This window comes from Zingiber officinale, chromosome 2A (genome assembly GCF_018446385.1).
Source record: "Zingiber officinale cultivar Zhangliang chromosome 2A, Zo_v1.1, whole genome shotgun sequence".
Classification (NCBI taxonomy): domain Eukaryota; kingdom Viridiplantae; phylum Streptophyta; class Magnoliopsida; order Zingiberales; family Zingiberaceae; genus Zingiber; species Zingiber officinale.
In genome coordinates, this window is record NC_055988.1 from 171,257,612 (window position 1) to 171,276,940 (window position 19,329).

At 42.4% G+C, this 19,329-nt stretch overlaps 1 protein-coding gene across 1 annotated transcript; it reads left to right on the plus strand.

Annotated features, from left to right (window-relative positions):
* Positions 1–713: 713 nt before the first annotated feature.
* On the plus strand, positions 714–2,337 carry LOC122040276. Its single transcript, XM_042599604.1, has 2 exons — positions 714–1,739; positions 1,828–2,337. The coding sequence occupies exons 1-2, from the start codon at positions 798–800 to the stop codon at positions 2,233–2,235; spliced, it is 1,350 nt and encodes a 449-aa protein (XP_042455538.1). The 5' UTR covers positions 714–797; the 3' UTR covers positions 2,236–2,337.
* Positions 2,338–19,329: the final 16,992 nt, after the last annotated feature.

Here is a 19,329-nt window from a genome sequence, read left to right on the forward strand (position 1 = left end):
GAGGATATTTTTCTAGGAACAAGTGAGATTTTGAACTTATATATAAATCATGTTGAGTTAAGGTTAACTTTTAACGATTTTATAAGATTTTTATTTTTCATTTTCTTTTTAGAAGTCATTTAGGTTAGGGTTATTTTGATCTTTTTTTTTTCTTTTTTTTTACTTCATGTCAAAGGAGGGTTGAGTGTAGTTTTTTAAATAGAGGGGGGCAAAATGTAACTCGCTATAAAATTCAGGGGGGCTTAAAGTTATTAACCCTAAAAATTAAATTAGATAGATCTTGTGTTCGGATCTGGTACAATAACTTCTTAAACTTCTTTTACAAATATTGATAGAGATAAACGAATCCTATTAGATTATCACTGGATAAAAAACTAATAAGTGTTTGATTTTTTTGCTATAATTGTTAGTTAATGACCAAATCTAATAAAAAAATCATAAATTAAATGTAATAATCAATTTATTTTTAATTTCTATTTCAAAATTATTGCTGGATAAAAAACTAATAATTGTTTGATTTTTTGCTATAATTTTTAGTTAATGACCAAATCTAATAAAAAAACCATAAATTAAATCTAATAACCAATTTATTTTTAATTTCTATTTCAAAAGATTAAATTTTTTTTCTATATTATATTTATTTAATTAGTTAACAAAATTATATATATATATATATAAACAAAATCTAATAACCAAATTCTTTCACTAAGATTTATTCTCTAAATACTCTCCTCATCTGTCAAACCCTAACCCGCCTGAACCGAGAAGGCGGCTGGACAGTCTCATCCCGACGCCTGATGACGGACCACAACAACAAGCACCGGCGTGAACAGGATGGCAGGCAGGAGGACCGCCTCACTTCCCTCCATGACGACCTCCTTATCTCCATCCTCTCCTTCCTCTCCATCAAGCAGCGCGTCGCCCTCTCCGCTGTCTGCGCCCGCTTTCGCCTCCTCCTCCCCTCCATCCCCCGACTCGACGCTTTCCGCCTCGACGTCAGGCTCCCTTCCGGCGGCGTCGACGTCCACCAAGAGCTCACCTTCCCCCGTGCTCTAATCCGCCAATGCCACGTCGTCTTCCGGGATGAAGACGACGACGCCTTTTGGCACTATTTACCCAAGCCCCTCGAGCAGCTACTCGTCGACGATCTCTCCAAGGCGGGCGTGCAAGACCTCATCCTCAAAACCTCCGCGGGCAAGGCATGGTTGGATTTTGATTTTGGCGGCAGGGATTGCGGCTTGTTCGGCATCAAGTCGCTGAGGAGCCTCTCCTTCGACAGAATGCGGGTGTCGCAATACTTCGATCGCCGCCCCCTCTCGCCCTTGGGCTGCGCCCTCCTCACCTCCCTCAAAGTGGAAGTTTGCATCCTTTGCCATGATTTCCTGCTTAACCTCTTCGCCTCCTGCCCCTTCCTCGAAACTCTGCAACTCCTCTGGTTCAGTTGGCTCAAGCACAGCATGGACATACTAAGCATCCACTCCGACTCCATCAAGAATATAGTTCTTCTCAAGTCGCTCGCCAGCGTCGACGCCATCGACATCCACTGCCCAAAGCTCGAGTCGCTCATCGTGGAGGTCGTCAACGAAATGCGCATTGAAGCGCCCAAGGTCCGGAACGCATCATTCCTTCTTGCCCTCCATCCGCCTGCAGATCCTCCAGTTGCATTGAAGAATTTTCTCGGACCTGATTTTCCAAAGCAAAACGCTTGGCTCATGCTGAATTCTAGCAAAACCCCAAACGTGAGAGAAGATCCATAAAGCCTACCTTCTTAATTTTCATGCATACTCTCTTTGCTCTATGTATAACAAAATTTGCTTCGTTGGACAGGTATTAGCAGAGGGAATCGAAACAGAGAACGCCGTGATCTTCAACCTCGATTTCAATCTGCAAAATCGATCGTCAACTATGATATGGACCCAGTTCCTCAGGAAGTGCAATGACTCTAATACTAAATTTAGTATACTGGCAGATTCTACGCATATAGAGAGCACCAATGAAGACGATTACTTGCTCCATGGTTCTACAGAAGTAGAACTAATTGATTTACAAATGAGAATGCCCAAAAGGATATTTGAAGGGTTTCTCTTAAATCAAAAGGAGATGACAGAGGAATTAAAGGAAATGGGATTGCAAATGCTGAGAAGTCGCACCAGTACAGATCAGTTCAAGGATATATTAGCATCTGAGGAGTCTCTGTTCTCTAGCATTGCTAATTGCATTGAAATGAAATTTTAGTGATTGTTTTTTCTCTTGGCTCAGTATAACTAACTTGTAATTCACACCAATGTGTGCGTCCTTTGTTAAATAATCTAACTAGTAAATTCTTCAAATGTTGGGTTGGAGTCATATTTTTAATTCCATTAAGTTATAAATTTTAATATAAATGTTATTATTGATTTTGTTAGCAAGTTGTGGTGGTAAGAGGCAATGACAGGGGTGAATGCAGGAATAAGAGATAGAATGAGTTGATCTCGAATTGCTGAGTTTGCCAAGGACGTAATAGAAGAGGTGAGGTGTGAGTTCACTTCGTGTGATAACGTTACAATCTCATCTTTTTCTATATTTTACCAAATTTTAAATTTTTATTATTTATGAAATTATTAAGTTAATTTACCGGTAATATTAAATTTGGGAGTCATAGCGGAAGGTCTGGTCGTTGACGTCGGTATTAAAGAGTGTGCTATCGACGATGAGGTAGAGGTAGTTGGTCCACAAGCGCAGTGCTAGGCCATGTTCGAGCGTCTCACGCAAGACCTCAATCCACAGTTGCTTGCTCCCGGTGTCAACGTAAGCATATATTGATGTGCAGGACACGTTGATCCAATCATGGCAGCCACGACCAAGGGCAGTCATGTTGACGACTACACCTCCAAAGACGAGAGCTGGGCCACAATCAGTGACCACGAAAGGGCATGGGAACGAGTAAGCGAGGCGAAGGAGAGTGGCGATATATGAGAAAACAAAGCCACATATGCTTCTTCTATTTTCCCCCCTTGACTTGGTATTTATTTGCCTGGTTGGAAAATTCATCGATCAGTCTTGCTTTATTTTTTTTAGTCCGTTACTTTATACCAGGGATGGAACCACTCAAGATTGATATATAGCTCAAGATAGCCCCCTAAATCCCTAGGCAAGATGTGGTGCATTTCTTAAGTAACTAGGTTCAATTCTCATGTATACCTATAGCAATTGAACTATTGGTGAAGCTAGGCCGCCACGTTAGAAGTCATCGTGCTTTCTGAATGTATTTGGTAAGGGGAATGTGGTTAAAAAAATAATAGATATGTAGTTAAGTGAGTATTGTTATAATTAATAGCCAATATTGAAGAGTTAGTGGGTTATATACTAGTTTACAAATTGGTCATTTGTTTATCAAGGAAATGCATTGAGAATTTTTTATCCTCCTTGTCTTTCGTGTAAAACTCTTTGATTTTTAATAGTAACATCATAGCTAAGTTTCAAGAAGAGTGATGGCTTCCAAAAGCTTTGTACACTTAGTAGTCATTCCTTTATTCTATAGTCACATGATCATGAGCATGTTTTTGGAGAATTATTAAGGTCCAAAGAATACTGAAAGATTATAATTTCTCAAATAGCAGAACCAACAAAAGTACTATGTTTATATAGGTGCAAAAGATGGAGCCTGAGATGTTGACATTGATCAAAGATTTGAAATAAAGAATTATTTCTTTCAGTTATTAATTACTCTATCTTAGAAGTCATTTACTGTACCAAAAAAAATCATCAAAGACATCTATGACGAAGAAGTATTAGGTATAAATAGTTAATGTGAGGAGTTAGTGGACTATAATTAAGGAATTAGTGGGCTATGTATTGGCTTATAAATAGACTACTTGTTTATCAACGAAATGCATTGGATTTTTTGTTTTATCTTCCTTTTCTATTCTCGATCTTGTACAATTGTGCAACATTAATCGATGCAGTTCATGCATTTGTTGGAACTTATTATTTGAGAGCCCCAAACTTCTTGACTAATAGATAACCTTTAATAGTTGTTAATTAGAGACGGATTTATATTAGGGCATACTAGGCTATTGCCCATCCCAAAGTCAAGCAAGTACCCTTTTCCTATTGAATTTTTCCTGCTACACCGAGGCATTGAAATGAGCTTTCCATACGTAGCTTGCAAATTGAACATCAAATGAAAATAAATCACGTTGCATAATAATTTCTAAAAAAATAAATAAATCAATAAAACATATGATATTTTCATTATTATTTTTTTAACTGTCCTTTTAAATCATACTTTAAAATAATTTATTGACGATCTAAATGGTCAAATCTCATAATAATTTTATTACATGAATAATATAATAAAACATATATAATTTGGATGAATTGATTTTTGTGGATCAGTATCCAGCCATATAAAATAATGAATTTTCTAATTAATTAATTATGTCTGTCGAATTTGACACAATATTGATGTGATATGTCAAGGTGTGAGTGGACGCAATCGGATACACTTACGTGTATGCTAGTGGGTCCATTATATTTTTCCATCCTATGTTTCGGACCAATATCAAACAAGAATTTTACTTAATATAATAAGTTTAAATAATTATATAGGTCCAATTTATTGAACGAGAGTTAGTTAAGGATATAGATGTAAATTTTATTATAAATGATATTTATATTTCAAAATCTCATAGTCATATTTTGTTGAATAAATAATAAATTTTTTCTGTTATATATATAATTTTTATTATTTTTTAATAATATATATAATTTAATATATTAAATTTGAGCCTTCCCAAGTTTAAGTCCAATACATCTTTAATTTATGGATCCGTACCTGTGTTAATGTTTACGAAATCTACCAATGAGATGGATTCTAAGATAGAGGTAATGAAGTGAAAGCTTGCTGAACTAGTGGTATTGAAGTGGAAGTTTAGTACTACCTATACAACATATATAGTCTCAACTGCATGTACAAGAGCAGACAGGTTATTTCCAAGGAGACGTCTCCGATGCTCAAAATGTAACTAGTCTACAAATTGAATAGTTAGTGGGTTATATACTAGTCTACAAATTGGTCATTTGTTTATCAAGGAAATGCATTGATTTTTAATAGTAACATCGTAGCTAAGTTTCAAGAAGAATGATCACTTCTAAAGTTTTGTACACCTAGTAGTCATTTCTTGATTCTATAGTCACATGACCATGAGCATGTTTTGAAGAATTATTAAGGTCCAAACAATACTAAAAGATCATAATTTCTCAAATAGCAGAACCAACAAAAGTATTATTTTTATATATGTGCAAAAGATGGAGCATGAGATGTTGAAATTGAAAGATCTTGAAATAAAGAATTATTTCTTTCGAGTTATTAATTACTCAATCTTAGAAGGCATTTACTGTGAGGAGTTAGTAGACTATAATTAAGGAATCAGTGGGCTATGTATTGGCTTATAAATAGACTATTTGTTTATCAACGAAATGCATTGGAATTTTTGATTTATCCTCCTTGTCTATTCTCAATCTTTTACTATCATGCAACATTAATCGATGCAGTTCATGCATTATTTTGATCAATTTGTTGGAACTTATTATTTGAGAGCCGCAAACTTCTTGACTAATAGATAACCTTTAATAGTCATTAATCTGCCAATGAGATGGATTCTAAGATAGAGGTAATGAAGTGTGAATGCTTGCTGACCTAGTGGTATCGAAGTGGAAGTTTAGTAGTACCTATACAACATATAGTCTCACTTGCATATACATGAGCAGACATAAGAAAGTTTGCAAGAAGTTTCTTCCAACGAGACGTCTCCGATGCACGATACGCAAAGAGTGCCGTGGACAATGGAAAGTATGAAAAATAGAGTTTCATTAACATTAGTCCCTAAATGACAAAATGTAACTAGTATTTATAGATATGAGATGAGAGATATATGTGTAGATTGTGATCATGATCTTTGACAAAATGTAACTAGTATTGGCTCTGATTCGCCAATATGCCACCTCATCTTCCACGACGTCGCCGATTTACCCGAACCCCTCGAACAGCTAGTCGCTAACGGCCTCGTCGAAGCGGGCGTGCAAGACCTCACCCTCGAAACCTCCGGCAAGGGATGGTTGTATCTCAGCGGTAGGGAAAACTGCAGCTTTTTGGACATAAGTCGCTGAGGAGTCTCTTCTTGAACAGAATCTTCATGGTGTCGAGATACTCTGATCGTCGTCCCCTCTTGCCCTTGGGTTGCCCCTTCCTCACCTTCCTTAAAACGAAATTCAACGCCCTTAGCGATGATTTCCTGTTCAACCAACACGCCTCCTGCCCTTTCCTCACGACACTGCATCTCGTCCATTGCTATGTGGTCGAGCACGGGCACGGCATGAACAAATTAAGCTTTCACTCCGCCTCCATCCAACAAGCATTTAATCCTGCTCCGGATCCGCATGCTTCCCTCCATCTTCACCATTGACATTTTCAAGACCTTCCCCAGTGCCGAAACCTTCAAATCTCCTCTTTGACATCTTCATTTATAAGCTAATCAGTTCCAATCCCGAGTGTATAATTTTTTTATTTTTTATATTAAAAAGTTATAAATTTTAAAATTAAAAATTGAATAAAATGGTTAGTTTTTTAACGACTAGTTCAAAATTTCATCTATAAATATCTATCAATGTATACACATATTTTCATTTCAACTCACTACTCTCTTCAATTCTGCTCTCTAAATATTCTCCTCGTCTATTTTGTTAAGTTCTTGCAATCTTATTTTCTATCCGAAATAGATGAAAATAATAGGACATTTTTTTATAAATTTTTGAATTCTACAAACAACTCGTAAGAATATTCATCTTCCCAAAATCCACAAATTCTACCAAATTATCAATACTCATTTCCACTTCCAAATATGTCGTTTCTTCCATAAAATCTTCAAAATTCCAAGATTTTAGAAATTCTATGAATCATTTGAATTATGCCCTCGAGGTCTATACCAACCGCTTCCAACCAAATCTTGGCACAGCATGAGCCATTCATATTTCATGTCGTCAGTTGTTCATGAATATGATACCCTACACACAACTGGTATGTCTTCCACTTATTCGATGTCGAATGAACCTGCAACTCTGACTTTTGTCCCGGAGACTCAACTTTTCGATCGTTAATTCCCAATTGAAGTGGTCAATTATGAAAAAACGATTTCAAATGTGAGGGTATAAGAAAGCGTTCAAGTTGGACAAAAATTGAAAACGAGGTCTTAGTGAGAAATTTTGTCACTATTAGCGATGATCCAATAATCAACAATGATCAAAAGGCGGATGCTTTTTGAGGACGTGTTGCAAGCTATTACAATAAGAATCGTCCCCTAGATTCAAATACCAGAAGTGCAAATGTTATATGGTTACATTGGCACAATACAATCCAAAAGAAGGTATATTGATTCAACGTAAATTATAATAGTGTTTATAGTTCATATCGAAGTGGTCACAGTGACGAAGATATATTGAGGTTTGCGTACGAAAAATATCGATCCAAAAGCAATGGCGTTGCATTCAATCTTGAACATGTATGGAGAATTGTCAAAGACCGTCCAATGTTTACTCCACAGTTCGCTGATCACTTTGTGGCCACAAAGAAGATGAGGACCTTAGAGTCGGGAGCAAGCAATACCTCCTTCAACCAAGATGTGAGTATATACCTGGATGATGAAGATACTCATCCAATGGGACAAAAGACAACAAAAAGAAAGGGAAAAGACAAAGTAAAATCGACCATGGAGGATCTGACAGTAAACTACAAATAATATTATCATAAAGTTCACTTAGTACACAAGTGTGAAGAAGTCCGAAGTCGATCTGAAACAAAAACAATTCGAAGTAGAGTAGATTAAGGCAAAAGCTGTTTTGTCCAAATCTGAAGCTAAGAATCTTCGCTTGAAGTTGAAGGAGTACAAAATATTGAACAAAGACACCTCGCAGATGACAAAGGAGCAACTTATCATACATGAATGTTTATGCCAGGATATAAGGTCGAGATGGAATATCTAAATTGTTTACTCAATGTTAATTTTCTAGTATTATTGTATTTTCGAGTGATTGTAATTGATGCAGATATATTGGAATGGCTCAACAGTAATTAGTAAGGGGGGAGAGGGCATTTTAGTCTTTTGGCATGTTGAGGTTAGAGGTTTTTGAAGGGAAGCACTGTTCACGCATAGAGGGGGGATGGTTCGTGGTCTTGCGTGGGCGCCGCCAAGCAAAGGGCCAGTTTTCCTCCCTCTCATGCTCCTCGCCTGCGACAACACCGGGCACCGGCTGCTCACTTCTATTCCTCCGATCACCACATCCTCCCTCTCCCTCTCTCTTTCCGCAGTTAGCATCGCCTCCGGCCTTTTCAGCCGAAATGCCGCCAAGCAGCCACATCGCCGTCGCAAACTAGCTGTCGCCTCCCTCCTTCACGCACGTCGGCCGACTGGGGCTCCCCCCTGCTCCCTCTCTCGGACCCCGACACCGCCTCTTAGATCTCCCTCTCCTCACGCTCGCGGACCAGCCGCTACCCCTTCGTGGCTCTCTTTCTCACAGCGAGGAGGTCGACAGACCTTCTCGCAGCCTTTGCCCCAAGCGCTGTCGCCTCCTCCAGCGGGCCCTGTCGTCGTCCCAACGGACGTCGCTTCCTACGGCCACCGCCGCCGCCTCCAGCAACGGGTGCCGCCTCCAGCGGCCGGCGTCGCTCGTACCATTTGTCTACGCCAACCTTCGAGTCGAGAGGGTTTTCGGTCGACGATCTGATGTGGTTCCAGCCATCGAGCCGTTGTGCTTCACTATTCGCATCGTAATTATGCTTCTGCATTACTAGCATTATCCAGCAACGGGTGTCACCTCCAGCGGCCGACTCACTCATACCATTTGTCTACACCGACCTTCGAGTCGAGAGGGTTTACGGGCGGCGAGCTGATGTGGTTCCGACCATTGAGCTGTTGTGCTTCACTATTCGCATCGTTATTATGCTTATGCATTACTAGTATTATCCGGCCTGCGTGTCGTGTGTCGGCCTGCGATCCGCTATCATATCTGGCCTGCGTGCCGTCTTCTTGGATCCTTGCTGCAGTGGATTCCATGTCGTCGCTTTTAGGTTAGACTCCTCAGCTGGCTCACACTCATCTACTTGTCAGGGTCGCGACGACTCAGTCAGCACCGTTATCAGCTCACCGACCCATCCGAGGGTGCCCCCAGGGGCCAGGGTACGTCATCGTACTCGTCCTACATTTACTTCATTGTTCTGCTATTATTTGATTGCTTATACATTTGTGGGACCCCCCTCGAGTATCGGGGTACCAGGGACCGGGGCAACCTAGTCGCTGGATACAAATACTGTTGACCAGAGGATTTTGGACGACTTGGTCAACACAGAAGACAACCCACCATCCGGGTCATTGAGATGCGGTCAACATTCCAAACACATCACACTGGCTGGTTCGTCTTCTCAGCTTCCCGACAGGAACATAATTGGCGTCGTCTGTAGGAATGCACCTGATCTGGAATGTGAAGATGGACGACGCCAGAAAATTCGGCCATACTCATGACCTTGATGGATTTCGACGATTATATTATATTCTCCTCACTCCACGGGTATTCGGAAGTCGAGAAATTGAGTCAAACCCTCTGTTGGACGGCAGGTCAGTTTTTACATTGTATTTTCTCTTTCGATCATAGGATCTGCCATAGTTCTCCGGTCGAATACTCCCGTGTCGATCGGTCGGGCTTGTCCTACATTAGAGCGATAGGTGTTAGGACCAAAAGTAGCTAGAGGGGGGGTGAATAGCTCGTCGCATTCGCTCGGTGCTTGGCGTTGCTCGGCGTTGCTTGTTTCTTCAAGAATATGCAGCGGAAAATACAGAAACAAATACAACAACGCTAACACGGTTGGTTTACTTGGTATCCACCTCACAATAGGTGACTAATCCAAGGATCCACACCAACACACACACCCTCCACTAAATAAAACTCTCCTTTATGGTAACTACCAAGGGTGGAGAAGCCCTACAAGACTCTCGGTACAAGAAGAAGGAAAGGGAAACAAAATACAAGCGCAAAGCTTACAATGAATGCAGAAAACCCTAACCCTAGCTTCTCTTCTTGCCTTTGATCCGCCTCTTGACTCGGAGAGCTTCCAAGAACCTTCAAGAACTGGCGATCACGAGCTTTGAGAGTGCTGTGGAGGAGCTGGCGAAGATCTGAGATGAAACCGTGAAGAGATGCCGAAGGAAATGAACGCCTGCGGCCTTTATCGACGCCAACGGTCGGATCCCGATCGATTCGAATATTCCCAATCGATCGGGGAGGCTTTGGATCGATCCACGGATCGATCGGGAGGCTTTGCTCGAAAGCGCTGGATCGATCCACGGATCGATCCAGCGCTTATCGCGTGAAGCGGCCGCGTCCCAATCGATCGCGATCGATTGGGACCTCTAGATCGATCACGGATCGATCCGGAGGCTCTCTGTTCGCTTGGAATGCCGGATCGATCCATCGATCGATCCGGTGATTTTGTCTAAAACCAAGTCCCAAACCTCCCAAACCAACATCCGGTCAACCTTGACCTGTTGGTATGTCATGCCTAGCATCTAGTCACTCCCTTGACCTGCTAGGACTCCCTTACCAAGTGTCCGGTCAATCCCTTTGACCCACTTGGACTTTTCTCTGTGCCAAGTATCCGGTCAATCCCTTTGACCTACTTGGACTTTTCTTTCATGCCAAGTATCCAGTCAATCCTTTGACCTACTTGGACTTCCCAACACCAGATGTCCAATCATCCTTGATCCATCTGGATTTTCCCTTGCCTGGCTTCACTCACCAGGACTTTCACCTAGCTTCACTCACTAGGGTTTTCCATCTGCCTAGCTTCACTCACTAGGACTTTCACCTGGCTTCACTCACCAGGATTTCCATCTGCCTAGCTTCACTCACTAGGACTTCCTTCTGCCTGGCTTCACTCACCAGGATTTTCCATCTGCCTAGCTTCACTCACTAGGACTTCCTTCTGCCTGGCTTCACTCACCAGGACTTTTCTTCTGCCTGGCTTCACTTACCAGGACTTTCCTTCTGCCTAGCTTCACTCACTAGGACTTCCTTCTGCCTGGCTTCACTCACCAGGACTTTTCTTCTGCCTGGCTTCACTTACCAGGACTTTCCTTCTGCCTGGCTTCACTCACCAGGACTTTCATACTGCCTAGCTTCACTCACTAGGTCTTTCATTTTGCCTAACATCCCAGTTAGGACTTCCCAGTCAAGTATCCGGTCAACCTTGACCTACTTGACTCTTCTTCAATCAATATCTTATTGTCAAACATCTAAACCCAAACCAAGACTCAGCTTGGTTACCCAGGTCAACCTTGACCTGAGGGATATTGCACCAACAATCTCCCCCTTTTTGATGTTTGACAATACCACAATAACACTTACAATCCCATATGTAAGTTAGGCTAATCCCATAGTCTCCTTCTTCATGCCACTAGGTAATGAAAGCATAAATTAAGCTCTTCATTCTCCCCCTAAGAGGGCAAACTCCTCTAGGTAATGAAAGCCTAACTTACTCCCTTTCATGAGTCCTTTCATTCTCCCTATGACCTTCCCATAGGTAATGAAGGACTAAGCTTAACCATACATTCTCCCCCTATTGGCACACATCAACCCATCGTTGGACACACATCAACCTATGCTCCAATTCTGGGCACACTTCAACAAATCCATTTGTTGAAGACTCTCCCCCTGAAGAGTTGCTCATCGTGATCACAACTTCACTCATTGTGATCACCCGATAATGAGATCCCATACCCGTCATTATCACCTTAACTTCTCCCTCAATGTTGACAAATACCCAACCTTGAGCATTTTCAACCACTTGAGTGTCCACTTGAAATAATGAGGATATCCACTCCCCATTTCTCCCCATTTCAAGTTTAAATGCTCAACCTTGAGCAAGTTCACAACAGAAGGTTAACCACCTTCCAAGGTTCATGAAAAATAATTTTCATGTCTTTAAAGAGTCCCTCCCCCTAAAGACATGGTGGTAACTTCTGTCATTGCACCAACAATGACTTGGAATCCCTAAAACATTAAGAAACCCAAATTTAGAAGTTTTGAGGTTCAAATATTCAAACTTTGAAACACACCTCAACCTAAACTTCAACTTAGCCTTCCTTAACCAATTCATCCTTGTTTTCACATGAAAACACCCTTTGTATGTATACAAATATATTTTAGGGGTTTGGAATGGTTACCTAGACTCAAAGAGGTTCAAAGATGCTGAAATCAAGCCTTCCCAGCCAAAATCAGCAACTTGGATCGATTGGAGTTGGGTTCCAATCGATTGAACCTTTCTGAATCGATCCCGATCGATTCGGACTACTGAATCGATCGGTGATCGATCCAGACAGAAGCTCGCTGGATGATCCACGAATCGATCCACGGATCGATTCGGGCACTCAATCGATCCATGGATCGATCAGACTCGATAATTGCTGAAATTCCATTTCAGTCAACTTCAGAAACCCCTAGAAAATTCTACAAAAATCATGAAATTTCGTGTAGACATTATTTAGGGCATACTTAATCATGGAAAAATAGCTTTCTATGAAAATACATCATATTTTCAAAGATTGACACAAACTTGAAAACTTGCAAAAACTTTAGTGTTTTTCTTCAAGTTTGTGTCTAACTATTCAATGGTGATTACTATCAAAAGATAGCCTTCACCAAGGTTTTCCAAAAACATTTAAAAAACATTTTCAAAACCAATATCCCATCATGTTCCTTGGGCATAATGCACATGACTTGTACATTAGCTTTCCCAATGATGGGAAAACACATAACTATGTGTTTTGATGAACCTAAAAACTCAAAAGAATGCACTAAATCAACATCTTGAGCTTTGTTCATCATCCTAACATCTCACTTGTATCTAATGTGCACTAATCACATACAAGTCACCTTATAGTCTTTGTGAGATGTAGATTTTGGTTTTTTTTTTTTGCCCTAGTCTAGGGATCATGCATATCTATCTAGGCATTCTAGAGATATTAGACATCCACCTAGGATGTCACTTGTCAATAAGTGTCGTTAAATGTCATTCGTCCTTAATTACAAGGAATTAAACTTAATGCATGATTATGTTATGACATACATCAAAAGAAAATAATTTTCAAAAGAAAATATCCTATTACTACATGATGTATGAATGTCATGACATGGTATTTTTGTATTTTCATAGTAAGGTATGAATGTAAAAATAGACATGATGTCATGACATATGATGGGCAAATAATCATGGCAAGGTTTAGCATAAATAAAATATACTTAGATTACCTATCTAAGTATCCTTAAAGTCTTAGCTAAACTTACACCTTAAACCTAGATTGCCCTAAAGTGCTACAAGAGAATGTCAAAGCCTAAATTGGCATTTCTAATTTCCTTGATTTAATGTATGCCAATTGAAAATAAACATGTCCTCAAATGTTGGCATATTCCATTTTTCCTCAAGAGTAGCACTTTTAAATTAAGGCCCGGATTGCCTTAAATTGCCTAAGAACATACCAAAATCCCAACTTGGTATTTCTCAAGGTTTTCCCAATTTGTGCCATTTTAAGATAAAAATAATTTTTCACCATTAGGCACATTTTACTCTTTCAAGGAGTAATCAATAATTCCATTTCATTTCTAAAAGTTAACTAAAACCTTGAAAATGCTCCTTGAGTGTCAATTTCCTCAAAGTTGGGTTAACTACCCTTCTAATCGGAGTTGACACTCTCTAACCCATCTATGGGGTAGAGAAGATGCTCCTAGGAACCCAACACCTATTGGTGCTCCTTGGATGCTCTAGGTACTCACTAGGGATAACTTCCCTAGATACCTTCCTAGTGACCTTGTTGGGCTTCTTAGAAGCCTTGGTCACATTTTCTAGGTCAACTCTAGGGATAGCTTCCCTTGTAACCTTCTTTGTGACTTTCTTAGACTTCTTAGAAGTCTTAGTCACATTTATTGCAAAAATACTCTTAGGGATGACTTCCCTAGTATTCTTGGCTTGACCACTAGACCTAGGGTTTGTTCTATAACTATATGGAACTCTATGGTAAGAGGGCACATCCTTCTTAGCCTTTGGTTTGTATCCCAAACCTCTATGGCCATTAGATGACCTTTGTGCTCCTAGACCTAGGCTATGCTCATTTTGCCCTTTTTGGATATTTTCCATCCTTTTTAGGGTCCTTTCCATTTTATCAAGCCTTGACCTCAAGACTTGATTTTCTATCACTAAGTCCTTAGTTTTAGATTTTTCATTTGATTCATGAGCATATTTGTTCTTGGGCTTGTATCTAAAATCCTTAGAGTTCTTGCCTAGACTTTTATCTACATTCCTAGCCTTAGGTGTAGTGGTTTTAGCATGAAAAGCTATATGTTTTTCTTTAACGCTATCATGCTTTCTATTTTCATGGTAAATAGCATTAAAATGATATAAGTTAGAACTATCATGCTTTTTACCATAATGTAAAGGGGTAGGCTCAATAAATGTTACCTTCTTCTTTACCTTGGAGGCTCCCCCTTGACTAATGCCTCCTTGAGCCTTGACCATCTTCTTCCCCTTGGGGCATTGACTTCGGTAATGCCCTTTTTGGTTGCAAGAAAAGCACACAATGTGCTCCTTGCTCTTCTTTGTTCCGGGGATGGTCTCCTTGGGTTTCGCCTTGCCCTTTTGTGCCACTTGACCCTTCTTCTTGGCCAATTTAGAGCGCTTGCTCTTGTAGTGCCCATGTTCCCTACACTCAAAGCATATAATATGATTTTTATTTTTAATTGAAATATTTATACCTTTGCTTGTAGGGGTGGCATCTTTCCCTTTGGATCCGGAGGTAGAAGCTTCCTCTAGATCAGACCTTGATTCTCCTCCATTTGATTTTTCTTGACTTGTGGAGGTAGAGGCTTCTTCCTCCTCTTCTTCTCTCGACCCGGATGTAGAAGCTTCTCATTCTTCTTGATCCGGCGTCACCAAGGATTGCTCCCCCTCAATCCTAGAGGTGGAGGCTTCATCATCTTGAATATGAAACAAGGAGTATGCTCCCTCCTTGTTCCCTTCGTTGCATTCCCTTGAAGATGAAGCTTCTTCTTGAACTTCTTCTTCGGAGGTTGAGCATCTCTCAACCTCGGAGTCCTCCTCTTGGTCTTGATCCAATGAGTCGCCCTCTTTGGATTCTCCTTGATTTGGTACAGTGGAGGAGATCTCATGAATTCTTGCCAATTTGCTCCAAAGCTCCTTGGCATCTTCAAACTCTCCAATTTGTTCCAAGATGTTGCTTGGCAATAAATTGACCAAAAGCTTGGTAACTTTGTCATTGGCCTCACATCTTTGGATTTGGTCTTTGCTCCACTTGCTCCTTTTGAGTACTTTGCCCTTGGAATTTGTGGGAGATTCAAAACCTTCCATGAGAGCAAACCATTGCTCTATCTCCATCATAAGAAAATTTTTTATTCTTGATTTCCAAGAATCGAAGCTTGTAGATGAATATGGTGGAGCCACCCTTGTGTCAAATCTAAGTCCATCTTGGAATTGTATCTTGAAGTTGAGCTTGATCAAATCTTGAACTTGAAGAATTTGCTCCAACTTCTTCACCCCTCTAGATTTTCTTGTTATGCTTGACCCTTCCGGCGATGATTCCGGTGAAGAGCGGCCTTGCTCTGATACCACTTGTTAGGACCAAAAGTAGCTAGAGGGGGGGTGAATAGCTCGTCGCGTTCGCTCGGTGCTTGGCGTTGCTCGGCGTTGCTTGTTTCTTCAAGAATATGCAGCGGAAAATACAGAAACAAATACAACAACGCTAACACGGTTGGTTTACTTGGTATCCACCTCACAAGAGGTGACTAATCCAAGGATCCACACCAACACACACACCCTCCACTAAATAAAACTCTCCTTTATGGTAACTACCAAGGGCGGAGAAGCCCTACAAGACTCTCGGTACAAGAAGAAGGAAAGGGAAACAAAATACAAGCGCAAAGCTTACAATGAATGCAGAAAACCCTAACCCTAGCTTCTTTTCTTGCCTTTGATCCGCCTCTTGACTCGGAGAGCTTCCAAGAACCTTCAAGAACTGGCGATCACGAGCTTTGAGAGTGCTGTGGAGGAGCTGGCGAAGATCTGAGATGAAACCGTGAAGAGATGCCGAAGGAAATGCGTCTGCGGCCTTTATCGACGCCAGCGGTCGGATCCCGATCGATTCGAATATTCCCAATCGATCGGGAGGCTTTGGATCGATCACGGATCGATCCAGAGCGCCTCTGCGCTCGAAAATTGCGGATCGATCCACGGATCGATCCGGCGCTTATCGCGCGTGGCAGCTCCCAATCGATCGCGATCGATTGGGACCTCTGAATCGATCCACGGATCGATCCGAGTCTCTGATTTCGGAATGGCGGATCAATCCACTGATCGATCCAGCACTTGATTTTTGTCCAAAACCAAGTCCCAAACCTCCCAAACCAACATCCGGTCAACCTTGACCTGTTGGTATGTCATGCCTAGCATCTAGTCACTCCCTTGACCTGCTAGGACTCCCTTACCAAGTGTCCGGTCAATCCCTTTGACCCACTTGGACTTTTCTCTGTGCCAAGTATCCGGTCAATCCCTTTGACCTACTTGGACTTTTCTTTCATGCCAAGTATCCAGTCAATCCTTTGACCTACTTGGACTTCCCAGCACCAGATGTCCGATCATCCTTGATCCATCTGGATTTTCCCTTGCCTGGCTTCACTCACCAGGACTTTCACCTAGCTTCACTCACTAGGGTTTTCCATCTGCCTAGCTTCACTCACTAGGACTTTCACCTGGCTTCACTCACCAGGATTTCCATCTGCCTAGCTTCACTCACTAGGACTTCCTTCTGCCTGGCTTCACTCACCAGGATTTTCCATCTGCCTAGCTTCACTCACTAGGACTTCCTTCTGCCTGGCTTCACTCACCAGGACTTTTCTTCTGCCTGGCTTCACTTACCAGGACTTTCCTTCTGCCTAGCTTCACTCACTAGGACTTCCTTCTGCCTGGCTTCACTCACCAGGACTTTTCTTCTGCCTGGCTTCACTTACCAGGACTTTCCTTCTGCCTGGCTTCACTCACCAGGACTTTCATACTGCCTAGCTTCACTTACTAGGTCTTTCATTTTGCCTAACATCCCAGTTAGGACTTCCCAGTCAAGTATCCGGTCAACCTTGACCTACTTGACTCTTCTTCAATCAATATCTTATTGTCAAACATCTAAACCCAAACCAAGACTCAGCTTGGTTACACAGGTCAACCTTGACCTGAGGGATATTACACCAACAATAGGCTCAATCTCGAAGACTCCCGAGCTGATCGGCCGGGATTATATTTGCGAAGACTCCCGAGCCGATCGGCTAGGATTATATATTATATTAGAGCCACAGGCGCATTGTCGAAGACCCCATGCCGATCGACCAGGTTTATATTATATCATAGCCACAGGCTCACTATCGAAGACCCCGTGCCGATCGGCCGGGTTTATATTATATCATATCCACAGGCTCATTATCGAAGACCCCATGTCGATCGGCCGGGTTTATATTATATCAGAGCCACAGACTCATTGTCGAAGACCCCGTGTCGATCGGCGGGGTTTATATCATATTACAGCCACAGGCTCATTGTCGAAAACCCCGTGTTGATCGGGCGGACTTATATTTTATTAGAGCCACGAGCTACTCCCGTGTCGATCGCCCAGGTTTGAGTTATATTGGAAAAGCATCGAGCGGCGACGTTAAACCTCAGAGTCGAAGCGGCGACTATAAAACCCCTGCCTTGAAGACCGTCAAGCGGTGACATTAAACCCCAAAGTCGAAGCGGCGACTATAAAAATCCCGCCTTGAAGACCGTCGAGCGGTGACGTTTAAACCCCAGAGTCGAAGCGGCGACTATAAAAACCCCACCTTGAAGACCGTCGAGCGACGATGTTAAACCCCAGAGTCGAAGCAGCGACTATAAAAACCCTGCCTTGAAAACCGTTGAGTGGCGACGTTAAACCCAGGTCTCCACCAGCGGTCGAAAGGCGACCTTAAACCCGTGTCTCCACCGTCCAACTTATCAGAGCATTTAGCTCCCCCGTCCGGGGTCGAGTGGTCGTCACTGGTCGCGGACCAACTTAGCGGATATTTCACCTCCCCCGTTCAGGGTTGAGCCTTCACTAGTCACGGACCAGCATGCCAGATATTCTATCTCCCCCGTTCGGGGTCAAGTGGTCGTCACTGATCGCGGACCAGCTCATCGGATCTCCTATCTCCCCCATTCGGGGTTGAGCGGTCGTCACTGGTCTCGGATCAGCTTATCGGATATCTTATCTCTCCCGTTCGGGGTCAAGTGGTCGTCACTGGTCACGGACCAGCTTAGCGGATATTTCACCTCCCCCGTTCGGGGTCGAGCAGCCTTCACTGGTCACGGACCAGCATGCCAGATATTCTATCTCCCCCGTTCGAGGTCGAGTGATTATCACTGGTCATGGACCAGCTTATCAACGCATCGTACTTCTTATCTCCCCTGTTCGGGATCGAGTGGTCGTCATTGGTCACGGACCAGCTTAGCGGATATTTCACCTCCCCCGTTTGGGGTTGAGCAACCTTCACTGGCCACGAACTAGCATGCTAGATATTCTATCTCCCTCGTTTGGGGTCCAGTGATTATCACTGGTCGTGGACCAGCTTATCAGCGCATCGTACTTCTTATCTCCCCCGTTCGGGGTTGAGTGATTATCACTGGTCTCAAACCAGCTTATCAGCGCATCGTATCTCATCTCCCCCATTCAGGGTCGAGCAGTCGTCATCGGTCTCAGACCAGCTTCTTGGATATTTCATCTCCCCCGTTCAGGGTCAAGCGGTCGCCACTGGTCTCGGACCAGCTTATCGGATATTTCATCTCCCCCGTTCGGGGTCGAGCGGTTGTCGCTAGTCTTGCACCAACTTACTAGATGTTCTATCTCTCCCGTTCGCGGCCGAGCGATCTTCACTAGTCGGGGACCTGCTTAGCGAGTTCTCCTACCTCCCGTGTTCAGGGTTGAGCGATTTTCACTGGGCATAGGCCAACATATTAGAATATCCATCTCGTCGTTCAGGACCGAGCTATCTTCGACGGTCGCGGACAAGAGTATCTCCATTGGTTTCGGACCAGAATATCTCCTAGGCTATGTGCCCATTCGGCTCACAAATTTCGTCTCTGTGCGTATTTAATTTCACGGGCTATGCTCCCGCTCGGTTTTCGAGCTCCACTCCTGCCCAGCGCTGCTTCGTCTCTCGCTCGGTATTTGTCCA

Excerpts from the sequence above, each read along its gene's own strand:
- LOC122040276 (XM_042599604.1), top strand. The coding sequence starts at position 798 with ATGACGGACCACAACAACAAGCACCGGCGTGAACAGGATGGCAGGCAG. Across the intron at positions 1,740-1,827 it reads ATTCTAGCAAAACCCCAAAC|GTATTAGCAGAGGGAATCGA; the intron begins GTGAGAGAAGAT and ends TTCGTTGGACAG.